The sequence below is a fragment of the Procambarus clarkii genome, chromosome 11, assembly GCF_040958095.1.
Source record: "Procambarus clarkii isolate CNS0578487 chromosome 11, FALCON_Pclarkii_2.0, whole genome shotgun sequence".
NCBI classification, from domain to species: domain Eukaryota; kingdom Metazoa; phylum Arthropoda; class Malacostraca; order Decapoda; family Cambaridae; genus Procambarus; species Procambarus clarkii.
Genome location: NC_091160.1, coordinates 39345972 through 39367892, shown reverse-complemented (window position 1 = coordinate 39367892; position 21921 = coordinate 39345972). Strand labels below are relative to the sequence as shown.

The following is a 21921-nucleotide window of genomic DNA, read 5'->3' as shown; positions in this document are numbered from 1 at the left end:
GTCAGTAGGAAGCTACCTACCTGCTTTGTCAGTAGGAAGCTACCTACCTGCTTTGTCAGTAGGAAGCTACCTACCTGCTTTGTCAGTAGGAAGCTACCTACCTGCTTTGTCAGTAGGAAGCTACCTACCTGCTTTGTCAGTAGGAAGCTACCTACCTGCTTTGTCAGTAGGAAGCTACCTACCTGCTTTGTCAGTAGGAAGCTACCTACCTGCTTTGTCAGTAGGAAGCTACCTACCTGCTTTGTCAGTAGGAAGCTACCTACCTGCTTTGTCAGTAGGAAGCTACCTACCTGCTTTGTCAGTAGGAAGCTACCTACCTGCTTTGTCAGTAGGAAGCTACCTACCTGCTTTGTCAGTAGGAAGCTACCTACCTGCTTTGTCAGTAGGAAGCTACCTACCTGCTTTGTCAGTAGGAAGCTACCTACCTGCTTTGTCAGTAGGAAGCTACCTACCTACTTTGTCAGTAGGAAGCTACCTACCTGCTTTGTCAGTAGGAAGCTACCTACCTGCTTTGTCAGTAGGAAGCTACCTACCTGCTTTGTCAGTAGGAAGCTACCTACCTGCTTTGTCAGTAGGAAGCTACCTACCTGCTTTGTCAGTAGGAAGCTACCTACCTGCTTTGTCAGTAGGAAGCTACCTACCTGCTTTGTCAGTAGGAAGCTACCTACCTGCTTTGTCAGTAGGAAGCTACCTACCTGCTTTGTCAGTAGGAAGCTACCTACCTACTTTGTCAGTAGGAAGCTACCTACCTGCTTTGTCAGTAGGAAGCTACCTACCTGCTTTGTCAGTAGGAAGCTACCTACCTGCTTTGTCAGTAGGAAGCTACCTACCTGCTTTGTCAGTAGGAAGCTACCTACCTGCTTTGTCAGTAGGAAGCTACCTACCTGCTTTGTCAGTAGGAAGCTACCTACCTACTTTGTCAGTAGGAAGCTACCTACCTGCTTTGTCAGTAGGAAGCTACCTACCTGCTTTGTCAGTAGGAAGCTACCTACCTGCTTTGTCAGTAGGAAGCTACCTACCTACTTTGTCAGTAGGAAGCTACCTACCTACTTTGTCAGTAGGAAGCTACCTACCTGCTTTGTCAGTAGGAAGCTACCTACCTGCTTTGTCAGTAGGAAGCTACCTACCTGCTTTGTCAGTAGGAAGCTACCTACCTACTTTGTCAGTAGGAAGCTACCTACCTGCTTTGTCAGTAGGAAGCTACCTACCTGCTTTGTCAGTAGGAAGCTACCTACCTACTGAGAATCTGAGAATGTTACATCATCGTTTTGTTGGTCTTCCCTGGCATCTAAGGCCGTGTCACAGTGGTCTAACACTTGTGATAAGCACGGGGCGCCCTCTTCTGAACCCATGAAGTCCAAAGACTAATGTATTTAAGAATAATTCCCAGCAGAATAGCTGGTGAATTTATAATAGTATGTGGCAATGATATCCCGTTTTCTATTGACGGAAAATTCCACTACAAGCTACATTTTCTATGGGTTAACTTGCGTATACAACGCAGCAACAATATCTGCAATTGCATGTAATATTATTAATAAATGGTGTCGGATTTTCCGACAGATATTACTGCTACTGGTCTATAATTTTTTGCCTCTGCTTTATTACCTCCTTTATGGAGTGTCATTATCTCCCCTGTTTTATGTCGGGAATAATACCACTATCTAGGCTCCGTCTCCAAATGACGCTTACACGGGAGACATCTCCCATCACGCAGGGTGCAGTCGCACCTCCACAGATCTCCAGTATCAGCTCTTGATACTGGTAATGGCTCAAAAGGGCCACCACTTACGGGCTATTCATGCCCGTGCCACCTTTTGGGTGGCTTAATCTTTATCAATCAATCAATGACACTTAGGGCCTGTTACAGTACAGTTCTTGATGAATATGTAATTCTTGGAATCAGGGGTCCCGTGCAAAGTGCATAGGTGTTCTACAAAATCCAGAGGAGGTATATAAGGGCGACATCTGATATATGATTTGATACTAATAATTGTGGGTATCATTCATGGAGAATTCGATTGGGTTATCAATCCAGTGTGTTTAGAGGCCAACTAAGAATTAGTTGGCCTAATTCCAAAAAGGAATTAACTCAGGAATTATACTCTTACCTCAGTATTTCACTCGTTTCTTTGTTGTCACATGTGAAGGTTCCATCACTCTTGAGCAGGAACCCAATACTAGTTTAGTTCTTGTTTTAGACTTTGCATAGGAGAAAAGGTATTTTGAATTCTGCTCTATTTCAATTATGGCTTTTTGCTCTTTGTCTCTTCTGGATTTTATATTTATTCTTGTAGCTTTAGCTCAAGCTCCCTGAGCCCATTATGTGCCTCTGTAACCCTTTCCACTACCGCCCACAACATGGGTATGGGGTGCATAATAAATGAACTAAACTAAACTTTAGCTCAATCATTTCTGTTTCTCTACAAGGCCTTCCTTGTCGTGCTTGGGACAGGGCGCGGCGTGCAAGGTGTTCTGTGTTTTTACCGCCTATAGAGGGAACGGGTGGCACAAGGGTCACAATTTGACAATTAGTACCTAGATGACCCAGAGAGAGATTAAAATAATTGTTTCAGTGTCAGGGTAGTTAGCAAATGGAATGCACTAGGAAGTGATGTGGTGGCTGACTCCATACACAGTTTCAAATGTAGATATTATAGAGCCCAAGTTCAAGTATGTTTATTAAGACAAGAAATACATCTCAAAGGGATAGAGTAGCTTAGGCTATTTCTACCCCCCCCCCTCCCACCTTGAAATAGAGCCCAGTAGGCTCAGGAACCAATATACCAGTTGTTGATTGACAGTTGGGAGGCGGGACTAAAGAGCCGAAGCTCATCCCCCACAAGCACAAATAAAATAGAATTAAATGAGTATAACGCAAATGAGTCGAAGGAATGTAAGGAAATACGAGTACGAATATTCGGTACGAGTATTTCATAACGAGTATTTTCCTTTCAGCGTCTTTCGTAGCGTTCCACTTGTTGTGAAACGCTCCGAAAGAAGTTGTGGAAGCCACCTCCAGGCACAACTTTAAGGCCAGATTCGACTTGGAATTCGAACGTCAGAATAGTTAAACTATAACACAGAAGGACCAACAAATCTTGTAGACGGGACATAAAAAACTATAGACCTCCGTCCCCCGAAGTCTGTGACAGGTAAACCCAGGAGCTAGACCTGACCTACGCGAGACACTGATAGGCAAGCATTGTCAGATAAGCATCGCAAATAGAGTGGTAGACGGTTGGAACAAGTGAGAAGGTGGTGGAGGTCAAGACCGTCAGTAGTTTCAAAGCGTTATATGCCAAAGAGTGTTGGGAAGACGGGACTCCACGAGCGTAGCTCTCATCCTGTAACTACACTTAGGTAATTACATATGTATCTGACTTCAACAACCTCTTATCACCATTGCAAAAAAAAAAAAAACGTTATAAGCCTAGTGAAAAGATAATTAATTTATCTTGCAAACTAAATGTTGCATTCAATAGTCAATGTGATCAATGCTAATTAACCACCCCTTCACCCCGCCTCGAAATCATCTATCCTCCCACCACACTAATAAAAGAACCCCACCACCAGGGTTCTGTTAGCCACGACTGGTATTTGCAGTAGGTGGGTGAAGCATTTAGAGCACCATTTGGTCACCATTTGGTCTGGGAGACATCTCCCGTCACGCAGGGTTCAGTCGCACCTCCACAGATCTCCAGTATCACCTATTGATACTGGTAATGGCTCAAAAGGGCCACCACTTACGGGCTATTCATGCCCGTGCCACCTCTTGGGTGGCTTAATCTTTATCAATCAATCAATCAGCATTTAGAGAGGTGGGACTCGAGCAGAGGACGTGAACGAAGCATTAATCGAGAAAAAATACCTACGTCATCAGTTGTCGGTCGTGTGTAAAGTATTTTTCTTGCCATCAATTCAAAATAGATTTTACGTGGAGTTCACGCTTGAATTCCTTTTATAATTGAAGAAGTCCCATTAATGTTTTGTATATGAAGCCTAATATAAATTAGACCGCAATTTAAATGCACGTTATCCCTCCCTCTTTCATAACATAAGGGCATCACCCCCTTACATTTTATAAGCACCCCTTACGATAGTCGCTTCACCCCTTAAGTGGCGCTGCCCAATAAACTCGCCCCTCGGGGCAAAATCTAAATCTAACCCTTCTGGAGCATTATGTCCCCGCCCTCCGTGTAGCCTACACTCTCAACAATCAGATATTTTGTTCCCCAATGCTCTTCTTGCACTCTACTACTCGCTAATCTATCCCTGTCTGACATACAGGGTCTGTGCATGGGGTTCAACCACTACAAACTACTTCAAGCCCATCGTCACTCACGGGAAAATCTGCTATCAGAACTAAAACAAACAGTCTTCAGACAACACACAGCCACCCCGTGTTTAAATCCTTAAACATGCTAAATATACATTCCACACATTCTCTTGTGCTATTTACACTTACAAAACCTTATTCCTTGATTCTAATCCTGATCTGAAACTCTTCCTTGATAATGTAATATAATCCATCAGCACACCAGAATTAATTTTTTGTTTAAATTCCCCGCCAGACTAAATCTGTGCAGATATGCAATGCAAATAAATGGACCCAGTATATAGAACTCGCTCCCTAATGAATTAAAAATTATCCAACCTATACTATGTTAAATAGTAGAACCAAAGTACCTACTTTCCAAACCAGGTACCAAAGTACCAAGTACCAGCTACCAAACTAGGAACCAAAGTACCTAGAAAGTAGTACCTGCTTTCATCTTCACGGTATGCTACCTTGCACTGATAAATAAAAAATGTCTTGTGCTATCCACTCACCCAGTTTATTACCAGAGAAAAACAGCTTCATCCGTATAATTTATTCCATTAATTTAAATGTAGTTTTTATGTTGAATTCAAATTCCGTTACAATGAATCTATCATTACAATTGTGCGTGTTACACATTCAGAGGCTTTGTAAGAATGTACCACTGATCCAGCCCGCCCTCTAGAGCATTCACTTCACTAAATTGATGCATTAAATTGCCCGAACCTAACTTCAACAAGGACCCACGAATAGAAAACGGGACATCACGTCAATTTTGCGAGTCACTAGGATTTTTAGTACACCAGTTTTCGGCTTTAGAGGATTTTATATGTCAAAATGTGGTGTACTATTTAAGAGGACGAGTTATAAACATATCTACTCCTCTCCATCTGTTTGTGGTTTGGAATAATCTCTCGTTCCGTTATGGCTTTCAGACCGTCGACTCTCTCTTATATATTTGTATTGTGATTATTAGGCTATAGTCTGAATCAAGATTGTAATAGTCTGAATCAACAGTGTAATAGCCTGAATCAACAGTGTAATAGTCGAAATCACCAGTGTAATAGCCTGAATCAACAGTGTAACAGTCTGAATCAACAGTGTAACAGTCTGAATCAACGGTGTAAGAGTACAGTGATCACGAGTGACGGTGACTCCTAACAGTGCCGTGTGACACGCCAGCCATTGCTGGGTCTCACCGTAGAGCACAGTAGCAAGTTTCCTTTGCATAAACCACAGTACGATCACACACACACACACACACACACACACACACACACACACACACACACACACACACACACAGAAATCACAATAGCGTGATGCATCAAATAAACAAATCCACAAGGGCCGTGATGAGGGTTCGAACCCACAGTATGATCAGTCAGCCCGTCCTCGCGCGGTACCACAACGTACTTTAAGCCATGTACTATAACACGGAGCGAACCTAACCGACCTATCCACGCATAGAAAACGTGTTATTCTTGAGTAGTAGCTGTTTATAGTACCACGTTATTTGTCCGTTGGTTTGTTCACTTGGTGCCTCTGTTCACCAGTAGTTGAAAAGGCAGTCGGGAGACAGGCAGCTATTGTGGGTTGCATCTTGGGGAAGGTCAGTAGTTTGCGTAAGGGGCCGTCAATAAGCCCAAGAGACTTCCTTGTCCCCGACATCGGGAAGGATGGCTGGCCTTGTGATCCTTGTCTTCTCGTGCTAAGAAAACCCCAACGTGACAAATGCAACCTACTATGAAAAGTAACTACTCAGTTTAGGAGGTCTGATTGTTCAGCCCATCCTTCTGTTTCTGATAGTACTTATATAGGAAAGATGAGGACCATTGTACATATACCGCCCAAAGTGGCAAATCCAGAGAACGGGCTAAACTGAGACATTCTTCATGGCGAGGCTACTGAGAGTTCATTCTTCATGGTGAGGCTATTAAGAGTTCATTCTTCATGGTGAGGCTATTAAGAGTTCATTCTTCATGGTTAGGCTATTAAGAGTTCAAGTACGTTTATTGAGACAATACATCTCAAAGGGATAGAGTAGCCTAGGCTATTTTCTACCCCCCTGAGAGGGTTCCACCTTACCTGGTTATAATGACTGCCACACGTACCGGTAATTGTTGATGTCAGTAATAGTGCTCGCACTCATCTCGTGTGTTATATTCAACATGCTCGCTCATCTCAAGGACTCCCTCATAAACATCCTGCACGCATATTACTATGCGCGTGGAACACCATATTATCTATATAGTATTCGCGTGGAACACTATGTATCTATAAAGTATTCGCGTGGAACACTATGTATCTATAAAGTATTCGCGTGGAATACAAATATATATCCACGAACATACAGCTGCGTGGAACACCTATGGGAAGCCGAGGCTACACGCCAGCGTAGGGTAGGCTAACACCCATCCTGTTCAAGAACATTGTAATGCTACCAATTATGAGTCGAGTATAAAGTGTTTTTCATTGAGAAGGAAAGGCGGTGGATTATCGCGCATCCGGCCATTATTTACGCAGCCCGTCCTCATAAACAATGGCCAAATGCTCGATAATCCGGCCGCCAAACATGACTCACAAATGATGACTTGCGAACATTTCTCAAACAGTGCTTCGCTAGGACCTCTTCGAGTCACAACTCTGTGAATGCTTCACCCAAGTACTGCAAATAATACAAATAATCGCCAACAGAACCTAAACACCTAATCTAATCAATGCTTAAATATGTACTGTGGTAAACAAAGGCATTGCCATTATTGATCATATAATTACAGTGTAGTAACCTGCAATAAGACAAGCCATACAGTTTTAGCACCGTATATAATAAGTATTTTAACAATAAGCAATAAGTTTAACAGCAACAATAACAATTATTGGTATTAACAATAAGCAATGAAAGTAGTTACTTACGCAGAGATTCAGCTAAAAATTACATTTTACCAACCTTAACAAGCTCGACCCGGCTGACCTGACGATCAAAACAACAATGGTCAAGCGAGCGTTCAGCCAGTACGACATTAGCTCCGCCCCCGATACGAGGGCTACGAATGTATGACATTTTATGACGTGTACAATATGCTAACATATAATATTAATTTATGTTTGAGAAAATTCCTATTTTGAATGAACAACATGTTAAAATTGATGAAGGCGTCTTTGGGGTCGGCCGCTGGATGGAATGGACACAGCCTGAGGGCAGGTTGGCTAAAATACACGATGGGTGCGTTTCAAACGTTTACAGTCGGCTTCGAACAGACAAATGTACAAACTATAACCATCAACTTAATACAGGGCACGCCGGTTCAAAATGAATATTATCAAAATATGGACTTCTTGGTAGATACTAGTCCATCAATTAAAATTGAAATTGAAATAAGTTTAAATCCATCAATTTGTACACTTGACACTGGTCGTAGTTAGGACTCGAGACATACTTCCTTCACTTCCAGTCTGCACGTCTTTTAAATCAACATAATCAAAATTTTATTACTAATCTTTATTTTCAGGCTTATGCATAAACCACCATTATAGAATAAAATTCATTTATATTTGAGAAAAATCTTCGGTATCATATATCTACATGTATAAATTAGAATACATATGGGAAAAGGTTCCATCAGGTCGGAGGGTAGATGATTGGGACTAGCGTCACCCGACTTTTGAGATTGACAGATGGGTGGTAGGGGACTGTCATAGGCAAGTCGAGGTCAGCCTCGATGCCTCCTTTAAGAAATATCGGCTCCTACTGCGACTCCTATAAGGTCTGTAATGGGATTTTGTTTGCCAGAGAGATTTTATTACAGTTTTCAGTTGTTCATCACATGTGAAACGCATCCAATGTTATTTTTTAACATCATGTTACGACACAGCATCAAAGTAACAACATTAAAATAAAATAATGATGTGGTTGAGAGAGAGAGAAAGAGAGAGAGAAAGAGAGAGAGAGAGAGAGAGAGAGAGAGAGAGAGAGAGAGAGAGAGAGAGAGAGAGAGAGAGAGAGAGAGAGAGAGAGAGAGAGAGAGAGAGAGAGAGAGAGAGAGAGAGAGTGGGGGAGGTGTCCCATCCAATACTATATACAAGATTTAGACTAACTGGTTACCAGATGTAAAAATCAAATAGACTTAACCTCTACGTCGGTGAGACGGTATATTACGTCCAGGAACGTCCAGGAACGTCCAGGAACGTCCAGGAACGTCCAGGAACGGCATACTACCTAAGGGTCGCCTTCCTGGACATCACCCATCACCCGACCCCCCAGCTACAGGTCACTCTGGCGGGTCGACCTCCTGTCAAGGTGATTCGTTGCTCTGTTAACAGTCTTAAATGTTTGAACTTGATGCAACAGTCTTAAATGTTTGAACTTGATGACAGGCGTCGGAAACATCCTCGTCACAGCCCTTGTGGATTTGTTCATCTTCTAAGTGTATTCGCCTCCTAACTCGCTCCTGCTCGAGTAGTGGCCTCCTGCTCCTGCCAAGACTGCTGTTCATGTGTCCTCGTGGCTTAAGTGTTCACCAGCACCGCCTGGCGACCTTCAAAACAACCACCCAAACATCCGCAAAGCTAATTACCCTTAATGGAAATCGCTCCACCCATTTTAATGTCCTGTTAACATGAGCGGGGATACTTTCGCACTAATTGATAAACACATCCGCAAAGATTGTAGGATCCACATCCTACATCCGGTAGGTGGGGCCTCGCGGCTGAGTGGACAGCGCTCTGGGGTCATAGTCCTAAAGGCCCGGATTGGATCCCCGGTGGAGGCAGAAACAAATGGGCAGTTTCTTTCGCCTGGTGTCCTGTTCACCTAGCAGTAAATCGCAACGTGGGAGTTAGAGAGCTACTACGGGCTGCTTCCTGGGAATGTATGTGTGTGTGTGTGTAAGGGAAATATATTTAGTAGACCCAGGCTTATTTAGATTAGATTCAAGAGCTAATAGCGCGATTCTGCAGATACAAATATAATAAATACAGATACACAATCAGTCTTTATTTGCAACAATATATATATACAGGAGATAGTGATAATTAATTCACACGAGCATTGCTAAAATAATAGGCTATGAATTCTTCTAATCACTAATACATCGTTACCTAAACTATACAAGTATATAATAAACTGTGCAATATGAGCACAGGTGTTAACATGTCTTCCGCTTGTTAACCAAATAAAAAAAATGAATACAAGAACACAATGACAAAATATATAAAAAAATAAATGTGATAAATTTTTTTTAGAATGTGCACATGTTTATGTGCGAGAAAGTCCCAGTTTGCTTGTTTCTGGCTCTCCCATCAATGTACACATCAACATCCACCAGGTTCCATCAATGTACACCTCAACATCCACCAGGTTCCAGCAGTGTACACCTCAACATCCACCAGGTTCCATCAATGTCCTCCTCAACATCCACCAGGTTCCATCAATGTACACCTCAACATCCACCAGGTTCCATCAATGTACACCTCAACATCCACCAGGTTCCATCAATGTCCACCTCAACATCCACCAGGTTCCATCAATGTCCACCTCAACATCCACCAGGTTCCATCAATGTCCACCTCAACATCCACCAGGTTCCATCAATGTACACCTCAACATCCACCAGGTTCCATCAATGTACACCTCAACATCCACCAGGTTCCATCAATGTACACCTCAACATCCACCAGGTTCCATCAATGTACACCTCAACATCCACCAGGTTCCATCAATGTACACCTCAACATCCACCAGGTTCCATCAATGTACACCTCAACATCCATCAGTGTACACCTCAACATCCACCAGATTCAGCTCTGAACACCTCAGTGTTCTTTCCATGACTGGCACAATTATAATGAATTAAGGTGTGAACGCAGGTGTGGCTCCTGGTTGGCAACTATAAGTCTTTTAGAGACTTGCTAAGCCGTTTGAAGAGATGCTAAGCAGTTTTGGAGAGTTACTAAGCAGTTAGGAAAAATGTTTATCAGTTTGGAGAGTGCTAAGCAGTTTGGAGAGTTGCTAAACAGATTGGAGAGTTGGAAAGCAGTTTGGAGAGTTGGAAAGCAGTTTGGAGAGTTGGAAAACAGTTTGGAGAGTTGCAAAACAGTTTGAAGAGTTGCTAAGCAGTTTGGAGATTTGATAAGCGATTTGTAGTTGCAAAGCAGTTTGGAGAGGTGCTAAGCAGTTTGAAGAGTTGCTAAACAGTTTGGAAAGTTGTTAAGCAGTTTGGAGAGTTGCAAAGCAGTTTGGAGAGTTGCAAAGCAGTTTGGAGAGTTGCTAAGCAGTTTGGAGATTTAATAAGCGATTTGTAGTTGCAAAGCAGTTTGGAGAGGTGCTAAGCAGTTTGAAGAGTTGCTAAACAGTTTGGAGAGTTGCAAAGCAGTTTGGAGAGTTGCTAAGCAGTTTGGAGATTTGCTAACCAGTTTGGAGCGTTGCTAAGCAGTTTGGAGTGTATTCATACTTGTATAAGGTGTGAATTTGTGTACTGTATATTTTTAGAATTTTTTTAATTTTATTATATTTAAAATATAAATGAAGTGATAAAATATTTCACTATTTAACCCTGTCAAAGAATTTAGACAAACAAACAAAATTCATAAAGTTTATTTCCAGATTTTTTTTTTACAAAATTATAGCACAGTAAATACATATACAGTACATGTATATATTAGGTTGTTGCCTGTGTTGGCTACACTAATTATATATACAGTATATATATATATATATATATATATATATATATATATATATATATAGTCCCCAAGCATATATTTAACCGACAACTCACACCCAGAAGTGACTCAAACTCATACTGCCAGGAGCACTATGCAACTGGTGTACAGGACACCTTAACCACTCGACCATCACGACCGGACAAAAGATGATGGTTAGGTTATCTTGAGATGATTTCAGGGCTTTTTAGTGTCCCCGCGGCCCGGTCCTCAACCAGGCCTTCACCCCCAGGAAGCAGCCCGTGACAGCTGACTAACGCCCAGGTACCTATTTTACTGCTAGGTAACAGGGGCATAGGGTGAAAGGAACTCTGCCCATTGTTTCTCGCCGGCGCCTGGGATCGAACTCAGGACCACAGGATCACAAGTCCAGCGTGCTGTCCGCTCGGCTGACCGGCTCCCTACCGACGCAAAGGGCTACAAAGGGACTACCGGCTCCCTTTGATATGGTAGCCGAGGCTATTTTCCCATCATCCCGCCGGCACTCTGATGGTAATCCTGGGCATAGTATTTTATCAAATCATTTCATTCTTTGGGGCACACATGAGGAACACAAATGCAAACAAGCCTGAATGGGCCCCAGGCATATATGCAACCAAAAACTGGTTGAGGTGTCCTGTACACCAGTTGCATAGTGCTCCTGGCAGTTTGGGTTCAAGTCACTTCTGGGGTGTGAGTTTTCGGTTGCATATATGCCTGGGGACCATTCAGGCTTGTTCACATTTGTGTTCCTCACATGTGCCCCAAAGAATGAGGTGATTTGATAAAATATTATACCCAGGATCACCCTCAGAGTGCCGGCGGGATGATGGGGAAATAGCCTCGGCTACCATCATCTTTTGTTCGGTCATGATCGTCGAGTGGTTAAGGTGTCCTGTACACCAGTTGCATAGTGCTCCTGGCAGTTTGGGTTCGAGTCACTTCTGGGGTGTGAGTTTTCGTTTGTGTATATACAGTATCTATATATATATACTGTATATATATAATCATTCACTTGGAGTGTCGGGAATTTGAAGTCAAGCCTAAAAAAAAAAAAGACCGACACATTCACCACTACATGGATTAAGTCGATTGGTAGGTATACCTACCAATCGATACCATAGGTCTAAAATTTTATTTGAGTACCAGATAGGTACTGTACTTCCGAGACCCCCTTATTACTGAGAACATACAAGTACTGGATATTGTGGCAAGAATGATGATCTCGTATTTTTCCTGCCCGAGTTCAAATTACTGACAATTGGATACAGATGAAGAAACTCACTCACTCGTACCTAAGTATACAGGTGTAACCATGACGGGAAATAATAGAAATAATTATTACTCCTCAACAGCCAGGGTTCATGGGATCCCAAACACATCACAATTTAGCAGTAAACGTATAAGTGCTGCAAATGAATAAATTTAGTTAATAACTAATGTTTATCTAGAGGTAACATTATCTTTATACTGTAGTACTTTAAATACCCCAATGTACTCTTATTTACACATTTGATACAGAGTAATTAGAATGTTAAAAATGGGGCTCAAACACAACTGTATAAGGGCTACTGTTGAGGCTTCATAATGATAATAATAATTAGCGTATTGATATGATATTTAAAGTTTTTCATGACTATTTAAAATTATTAAATATTTGTAAAACTTCAAGAAGGAAAACACATTCTGTCACCCGTACACTGGGTAATAATGGCAGTCCCGTCTAAACTATTTAAGGGTTTTGAAAGCATGGAAACACAAGGCAATTTTGAAAATGGCATATGTTATGTTTCCGTTGAGAAGGATCAGAACGCGGCTGGGTGGGAGGGGCATGGATTGTGTCAAAGATGGGTACCTATGGAGTTGTGTTGATGGGTAAGGAAGGGGATGTGGATGGGGAGGAAGGTGTTGATGGGGAGGGAGGTGTGGATTTGGAGGAGGGGGTTTGTGGACGGAGAGGGAAGGACTTGGATGAGGAGAGGTGTGTGGATAGAGAGGAAGGGGGATTTATACAAGGTGGGGATTGTGAATGGAGAGATATATGGGCTGAAAGAGAGGAAGACGTGGCCATGGAGTGCCACTTGCGGACATGGGCCTTGAGGTTGCTGCTGTCAGCGGTGCGATAGTGGCAAGTGAGGCAGACATAAGGCTTCTCTCCAGTGTGGATCCTGATGTGGCGATTGTAGTTTGAGGAGCGATCGAAGGTCTTGCCGCAGTAGGTGCAGACATAGCGGCAGCGCCCCCGGACGGTTCCATATGCCAGGTACTGTGAGGGGAGACGACAAGAACAGGTTACAGGTTAGTGCCAAGGACTGGTTCTGGGCCACATAAAAGCAACATGCAAAGTTTATTGATGCAAATGATAGATTTTATGCTGGAATAGCAAGTAATTGCTGTATATAAAAAAAACACAGCCAATACAAGTTATCGTACAGTACAGTACCTATATACTGTATTAATCTACATGTCAATACTAGAGTACAGTACATAAGCTTAGCTTAGTATTAAATAAATCAGGTTTATGGAGAGTTAACAGTCATACCAATGAATATGGTGCATTCTGTTCTGAGATAGTTTACATCGTTTGCTCATGAGAAATTGATATAAAAAATTTGCCATAAAATTTGTACATTGTCTTTATAAATAATTTGGGTACCATAGTTATGGGAGGGTGATGTATAACATGCTTCCTAATTAATGTCAAAGCACAGGTTTTCTGAATTGTGAATTGTATAAATTGTATTTTCTGGTCATAAATTGTATGTCTTGTAGGCCTAGGGAAGAGGAAAGCAATTTTGTATTATATTGGGGAAAGTACCTCTGCAGCTGAATGTACCTGGATTGTACTTGGATAGGGTTCAGGGAGTTCTTCTACTCCCCATCAAACCGACTCAATCAAGTAGTCCCCCACCAAGCAACTCCACAAGCTTGACTTGTGAGAGCTTGGTCCAACAGGCTGTTGCTTGGAGCAGCCTGCAGGCCCACATGAAATAGTATACAGTAATAGTGTAATTCTGAGGAAGGTCATATGCCCTTTCATGGTAGAAAAAGAACCAATATTGCTGATTTACTTACAAGGAAAGACATTTGAATATACACACCCAATTCTACTAAAATATCTGTTGCACTAATACACATGATCAAATAATGTAAATAAATAAAGGAGTGCAGGTGCTTGTAAGACGGTGACACACATCTGTGAGCCACATTACCATCCATAAACACACCAAGTACTCACCAAATAAAGGAAAATCACAACCAGATCTTTTTATAACTTGCCAGAATTAGAGCCATCAAAAAACATTGAGCACTTGAGGAGAGTTAATAGTTTTTAGTCTCTATAGGTTATAAAATTGATTTATGAAGTTCTGAAGGTGCTTATTTAAAGGATTTCAGGTACTTTTGGTCCAAACTGTGTTGAGATTTTGAGTGGTAGTGATAATATTTACCTGTAGAGACAGGTGTTGAGGTCTTTGATCACTTCATATATTGCTGGGTTTTGTGCACTTCTATCCAAACTTATTAATATTCATTCCTGCATACTTGCCCTTTCGATAAAATTTTAGTTTCATGTAGAGTACAGTACTGTATTTATTAATTACACTGACTAAATATTTTTTTAATATTACTGAATTGTCATTCCCATCCCCAAGAACCTTTCAAACTGTTAGAACTAACCAATTAGTGCTAACAGTCCAGTATTCATTACACTGTTCTGTGGCAACCGCAAGGTATCAACACAGGATACCAGTATTTGTCTTCCTTGCGTACTTAACATAGTGTATTTTTGGTCACATACAATATAGCCCTCCTGTTCAGACAGTGGTGCTCACATGCTCACAAACCACCTGGTTATGTGAAGTGCATTTCTGTCACCATTATGACAATTAGGAAATAGTAGCTCAGCTTAATTATACACCTCTCAGTAGGAGCAAAAATATTGTTTTCCAAGCAATAATTTGTAATGGTCTGTTACTAACTTGTATTACTATGGCCTCTGTAACATATAATTCTTGTACCTTATATATAACTACTATACATCACATGTCTTTTTTTTAACTGATTACAGCACCTGAGCCAAGGCCTAAACCCCAACATAGCATAAATTGTCTATAGAACAGCACTAAGCCAGTACAGTATGATTATAAAGCATTATGCAATTACAGATCATTAAAAATGATCAACCCTGTAGAGCAGTGTAGACTATAGAGGAATAACACATAAGGAAGTATATACTGAAGGATTCCTATTCACAGATAATTTTATCCAGCAGAAAAAACACAGTTCTTATGCATCAATAAAATATTACACCCACAGATCTCCATAAATTCCCATACAGGTATTACCTTTGTCATTTTACTGTTAATTTTGTTTAATATTTTCTATCTTGGCAGAGAGTATCAGAGTTGAGTTCAAGTTTAAGGAAGCAAAATAAATGTATTGATATATTTTATTTGCAGACTGTAATATGCTCATCATTCATTAAAAAAAACATAATTTGTTCTATATTTGCAGAAACTAAAAAACCAATAATCAGTTATAAATCCAGGAAAAGATATATTGTATATAATGCCTGTACATATTTAGTAGTACAGATGTACCGACATATGTAGGCATAACACAAGTGCCTAATGACATGTGTATTTGTGCAGAAGTTCTTACCTGACAGGGAAAGGAATTAGGGAGGAAAGATAATGAAAAAGAAAGGATAAGGAGGGAATAGTTGAAGATGAATGATGGAAGAGAGAAAGAGAAAAGTGAATGAAAGAGGGACAATATTTTACAGAAGAGAGACAAAGAAGGTGGAGGCTGAGAGAGGAACAAGAAGAAAATCAACAAAGTTGGAAAAAGAACACACAAGGGAACGCAACGAGATAAAGAATATACAGTAGTATGAGAAACGAGTGGAAAAAAAATGAGAAAAAATGAGTGATGATAATGCTGTGGCAAATCTGTGAAAAGGCCAGGACAACATAAACACACTCCTCAATGATAGAGCCTTTTTGTGTTTCACACTTTTCTGCAATAGCTTGTAAAGAACAGTGCAAGTGCAAGAGCTTGTTTTCTGTCAAGCTGCAAAGACTGGTATCTATGAACTCTTGTATTTTATGAGATGTTTAAGAATGCTTTTGAGACCTTGTCCACTTTGTATGATACAGAAGTTGTATAAGGAATATACGCAATATATTTGTTTTTGTCTTTAGTAGGAGTGAACAGTGGATGTATTCATTTACAAGCAAGTTTTCCTAGATCTTAGGAGAAGTTTCAGTGTTGCACACAGTTTATTTTTTAGATCTCATATACTGTAAATTGTCTACGCAGAGTATATGTTCTCTTTTCTGGAAGAACATACTTTTGAAAACGAGTACTGTACATGGCTACAATTAATTAGGCAACATCAAAGTTGTTCTTAAGCATCTGATCATGCAATAAATATTCAGATACAACACAAAAGAAATGTTTATATCACAGTGTCTCATTTCCTTGCTGTGAAACTGATTCTGGGTGTCTCTTGTATGTATGTGTCACAATATTATATCTTTGGGCACTTCTAAAGGGGCAAAAAGCACACTGATATGGTTTCTCGCCAGTGTGAGTCCTAAGATGCCGAGTCAGCAGCCATTTACGCTCAAAACCTCGCCCACAAAATCCACACTCATGGTACCCTCGTTCCATCCCCCTGTCAAAGCCCATACTCGAGTTCATGCCCATGCCCAAGTCCACACGGCCTGTGTGGGTGCTGCCCTTACTGCCTACTGCGCCCATGCTGGTAGGAGCTGCGTACATCTGCCAAAGGAGAGACAGAAGTCAGTCGACAGCAAATAACACAAACAACAACTTATGTTATGTGTTCAAGATATGCAATGAAATAATCAGTTCATTGCCTTGAGCTGAAATGTTATATCAAATTCTGTCATCAGATTTATATTAGCTAATCAGGTAGAAATGTATTATTAATGCAAGGATTTGTCATTAGATCGTGTTAGACCATATGATAAGTTGGATTAAATCAAGTTAATAAGTCATGCGTGGTCATTAGGTCATGTTTAGTTAATAAGTCATGCTCGGAAGGTTATGTTATCAAATCATGTTTGTGCATCACGTCTCATTTAGTTATCAGACCATGTTAACTAATAACTGTTTAACCATGTTAAAGAATTATATCAAATTATATAAAGGTACAGTAATTATCAAGAGAAAGCACTAAGCCATTATGACTATTATATCAAGAAAATTATCATTATCTGAAGATAATCTGGACAAAATTACATGATTATACATTATCAAGTATTGTTAACAAATTACTTTTAAATTAGAGTAACACTGCTTCGGTGGTTGGAATTTGTGACTCTTGAATGTGTTACTAAGACACGTGAATCATTTGGTCAAAGACATTCACTGCAATAAATTATTATTAAACTAAGTTAGCCCATTAAATTTGTCAGATGTTTAGTATTTATTAAAAAAAAAAAATTGAATGCCAGTACTATCAAGACTCAAACTTTCAAGCTTAATTTGTTCACAAGTATGAACTAAAAGTAATAAGTTGCTTTTAGTCTCATGTTCTTCTGATATTCTGTTATTCCTCAAGTTCTTAAAAAGATTTTATCTGATGAAGAGAACTACTGGTGCATGGTGATGGTGGCAATTATGATGATGTAATATTATCATATTGGACTGGTGGTGCAATGTTATCATATTGGACAGGGGTAGCATGGTTATTATATTGGACTGGTGGTGGAAGGTAGGAAAATTATCAGGAGAAAGCACTGATCCATTATGATTATATAGCAGTTGGAAGGAATCAGGATAAGGATTAGGGATGGGACGGGGAAGGAATGGTGCCAAACCACTTCGACAGTCGGGGATTGAACACCGATTTGCATGAAGCAAAACCATTGCTCTGCTGTCCAGCCCAAGTGGTGGAGTGTTATTATATTGGACTGGTGGTGGCATGGTTGTCATATCAGATTGGTAGTAGATTGGTTATCATATAAGCTGAAAATCTTGTGGTCACATGTTTGAATCAAAATTACGAGGATTGGTCAAGTTTCTGAAGCAGTTCAACTCTTAAACCGTGGCAGTATGCTTTGGTAGCTTCCCCAGTGTGATAATTTGTGAACTAACCATATTTTCTCTGGCTTCTTTTATATACTGTATGTGCAAACTACATTCTCACCAGCTCATTATAGTTTGTGTACTAACAACATTCACACACTTCTTGTAGTTGGAATGCTAACCATATTTTCATCGGCGTGCTGAAGTTTGTGAACTAACTACATTCTCAGCATTCTGTTGTAAGATCCTGCCTTTGTAAATATCCTGGCAAATGAGGAAGATGTACCTTTCTAGTACACTCAGTCTGCAGTAGTGACTTCAGACCCCCATGAAGTATCTAATTCCCAAATATCTCCTTCTTGCCCTTGCATTATGATGCAAGGGCAAGATGCAAATTATCCATTGCGTGGGGCCTAATACATAAAAAAGGAGATGGTATATAAAAAGTGCATTATATGCTTGCATTTTTAATAACTTCAATTAACTCAATATTTACATATAATAAAAGACAATGGAAGCATAATAGTTGATGTACTGTACCTATAATTTACAAATTACACTACTGTATATACAATATTTAAAATGCAGGCAATACTTATCTTTGTGAAAAAAGAAATACATTCCAAGTCTCCATTATTGTTACTTAGGAAATATACTGCAACATTCCCATGAAAATTACAGTACAGTATGAAAAATTTCACAATCACCCAAGATTACTGGTAATTGTTATCATAAATGAGCTATACAGTACTCCTGGTTTTGCACACCTGTGATTGAAAATAGTAATAGCAAAAATAAAAAACTACTATCTAAGATTACCATTATAAACTGAATAAAATAAATATTCAATTTAAAATATAATCATTTTATTCTGAAGGAATCAAACACCTGAAGGAATAGTTTCTGCAGGAAGACAACACATGAAGAAATAGTTCCTGCTGGAAGCAAACACAAGAAAGAATAGTTTCTGCAGGAAGCCAACACAATACACATTAGGTTGTTAGCGACACTTAGTTGTACTGTACTTGTAATTATATGCATGTTACTAACCACATTTATTAAAAGTATATAAGTGGCAATGAGTCAAAATTATCTCTGCTATTATATTAAATTATTATATTGTAGTTATTATGACCTGAAAAGAAGCCAATCTGGAAAGATTATAATTTAATTGAGCAGTTTAAAGGGAAATTGAACTGATCAGTGAGGGATAAGGAATAGCTTCTGCAGGAAGCAAACACATTAGGGGACAGTTTCTGCCAGAAGGACACACCTTAAGGATAGATTCTGCAATTGCATACTGACTTCTGAAAGAGGAAAGCAGTTTATTACGTCTTAGATGAATGAACTTCATTATCTTCTTGCAAGGTATCTAATGCACTTATCAAGCATGGCTCTCATCCTTTAACTACACTTAGGTAATTACTTCATCTTCTTGCAAGGTATCTAATGTATTACAGTATACTGTATAAGTAACAGCTGAAATTCTAATTACCCCGTATATCATTGTTTCACATGTCGTAATAAAGTATACTGTATTAAACTTTGCTGTATACCTTGGATAAATAACAAATGTGAGTGTAAAAATAAAATACTGTATCCAAGTAAATTAAGTTTTGTAACGTGGTTATAAAATTCCCAACAAGAATATAATATCAAACCATGAACAGGAATCAAAATCATTTGGTCAGGAATCAAAGCATCTTTTAAAAGAAAATTTGTCATACAAATTATACGAACTTGGCAGCTTCTATTTATATCCATCCAAACTCATTCATATATGTGTCTAACCTATGCTTGAAACAATAAAGGGATCCTACATCTATTATGTTACCTGATGCAATGGACAGCAACAGAGACTGTCCACCTGCACACCACCATGGAACTGCACACCCTCCTCTTCAATCCACCAACCTTGACACCTTAAGTCATATTGCCTGGCACCTATGTCTATGACATCCACTGTCATACTCTTGTCCCTTCCCTCAATGCTCTTCGGGTCCTGGTTGTTAAATAAGTGTTGGTCATCCTGGACTCTGTTCTTGTCCATTTTGGGTATCTGTTCATTATTTTGGTGTTTGCTTCGTGATGGTATATACTTATTCCTCACTTCTTACATGGACTCTGAATAACTGTTCACCTTGAACTGCGTGTGCCTAGAGTGATCATCTCTGGGTGTTTGTTGGTCTTGCCCCTGCCTGGCCAGTATTACTTTTTTGGGCAAATTTGGGTGATGCCTGGTTGATACCTGGTTGATGGAGTTCTGGGAGATCTTCTACTCCCCAAGCCTGGCCCCGAGGCCAGGCTTGACTTGTGAGAGTTTGGTCCACTAGGCTGTTGCTTGGAGCGGCCCGCAGGCCCACATACCCACCACAGCCCGGTTGGTCCGGCACTCCTTGGAGGAAACAATCTAGTTTCCTCTTGAAGATGTCCACAGTTGTTCCGGCAATATTTCTTATGCTCGCTGGAAGTGACTCTGTCTCTGAGTGGCTGTCTCTGAGATGCCAGCTTCCAGTTAGAAAATGCCTTAATCTTAGCAGTGCATGGGTCTTTAACTCCACTCCAAGAATTAGGGATAGAGCAATCTGGGCTATTATTTAAGAGTTGCACAGGTTGATTGCATGCACTTTATACCTGTACTGCTCACACCCTTAACAGTCAAACTTTCCCTGTGCCATATTTGATGTTTGTATTACTGTATTCAGTAAGCAGTACCTGCACTGTGTTGTGTTTGGTCAACCCTTTGGGACACTGGAAAGCCGTTTACAGTTTTTGAAGGGATATAGACAGCAATATAAATTGCTGACATAGAGAGTGTGCAGAGATCCTTTACTGCTAGAATCCACTCAGTAAAACATCTAAATTACTGGGACCGACTAAAGAGCCTAAATCTGTACTCCCTTGAGTACAGGGAGAGATACATAATAATTTACACGTGGAAAATAATTGAGGGGCTGGTCCCAAACCTGCACACAGAAATAACACCACATGAGACCAGAAGACATGGCAGGATGTGCAGAATACCCCCGTTGAAAAGCAGAGGTGCAACAGGTACTCTGAGAGAGAACTCTATCAACATCAGAGGCCCGAGACTGTTCAACACGCTTCCACTACACATAAGGGGCATAACTGGCAAACACCTCACAGTGTTCAAGAGAGAACTGGATAAGCACCTCCAAAGGATACCTGATCAACCAGGCTGTGACTCATACGTCAGGCTGCGAGCAGCCGCGTCTAACAGCCTGGTTGATCAGTCCAGCAACCAGGAGGCCTGGTCGACGACCGGGCCGCGGGGACACTAAGCCCCGGAAGCACCTCAAGGTAGCCTCAAGGTAGGTAGCCCTCCGATTCTGCCCTTACAGGGTGTAAGTTTGAAAGATGTGCCTCAGATTTTATGTGTTCCCAAGGCCATTCTTACTGCTTCCATCGTACCACCTGTTGTGTTGGGAGTACATTCTACCCCTGAGGCGTGCAACAAGAATATCATATCAAACCATGAACAGGTTGTTAAATAAGTGTTATTGAACCTTCTTCTAGGGACTCAGCTTATCAGGAAGCTGTCACCTTGTGGGGCAGGTTTCTTCATTTACCTAGATTACAGCTTAACACTGATGTGATTGTTCCAGGGTTGGCTCCTTTATCTTTTCAGGATTCGATCTTAGAGTACAGTACAGTACTGCACTCAACAAAAGTGCAGCTGACCCTGTTTGAGGCAGTATTCTTATGGCATAAAAAGAATGATAGTGGTGTGGGTGAAATATATGAGACAAAAGTTAGTGCCAGGTACATGACATCATGGGGTTCCCTGGCTTCCCAGGCGCACACAGCTGGTAGGCACA

At 40.5% G+C, this 21921-nt stretch overlaps 1 protein-coding gene across 2 annotated transcripts in view; it reads right to left on the bottom strand.

The window, feature by feature from the left end:
* Positions 1–10902: 10902 nt before the first annotated feature.
* Positions 10903–21921, bottom strand: part of LOC123758321 (longitudinals lacking protein, isoforms H/M/V) — a 191001-nt gene continuing 179982 nt past the window's right edge. Inside the window, exon 5 of one of the 2 annotated variants that reach the window (XM_045742567.2) lies at positions 10903–13289. In XM_045742567.2, the coding sequence (XP_045598523.1) occupies positions 12879–13289 (411 nt within the window). In that variant the 3' untranslated portion in view covers positions 10903–12878. Of the gene's footprint in view, positions 13290–15485; positions 16811–21921 lie in introns of those variants that run through there. The other variant, XM_045742581.2, reaches the window with a different exon arrangement.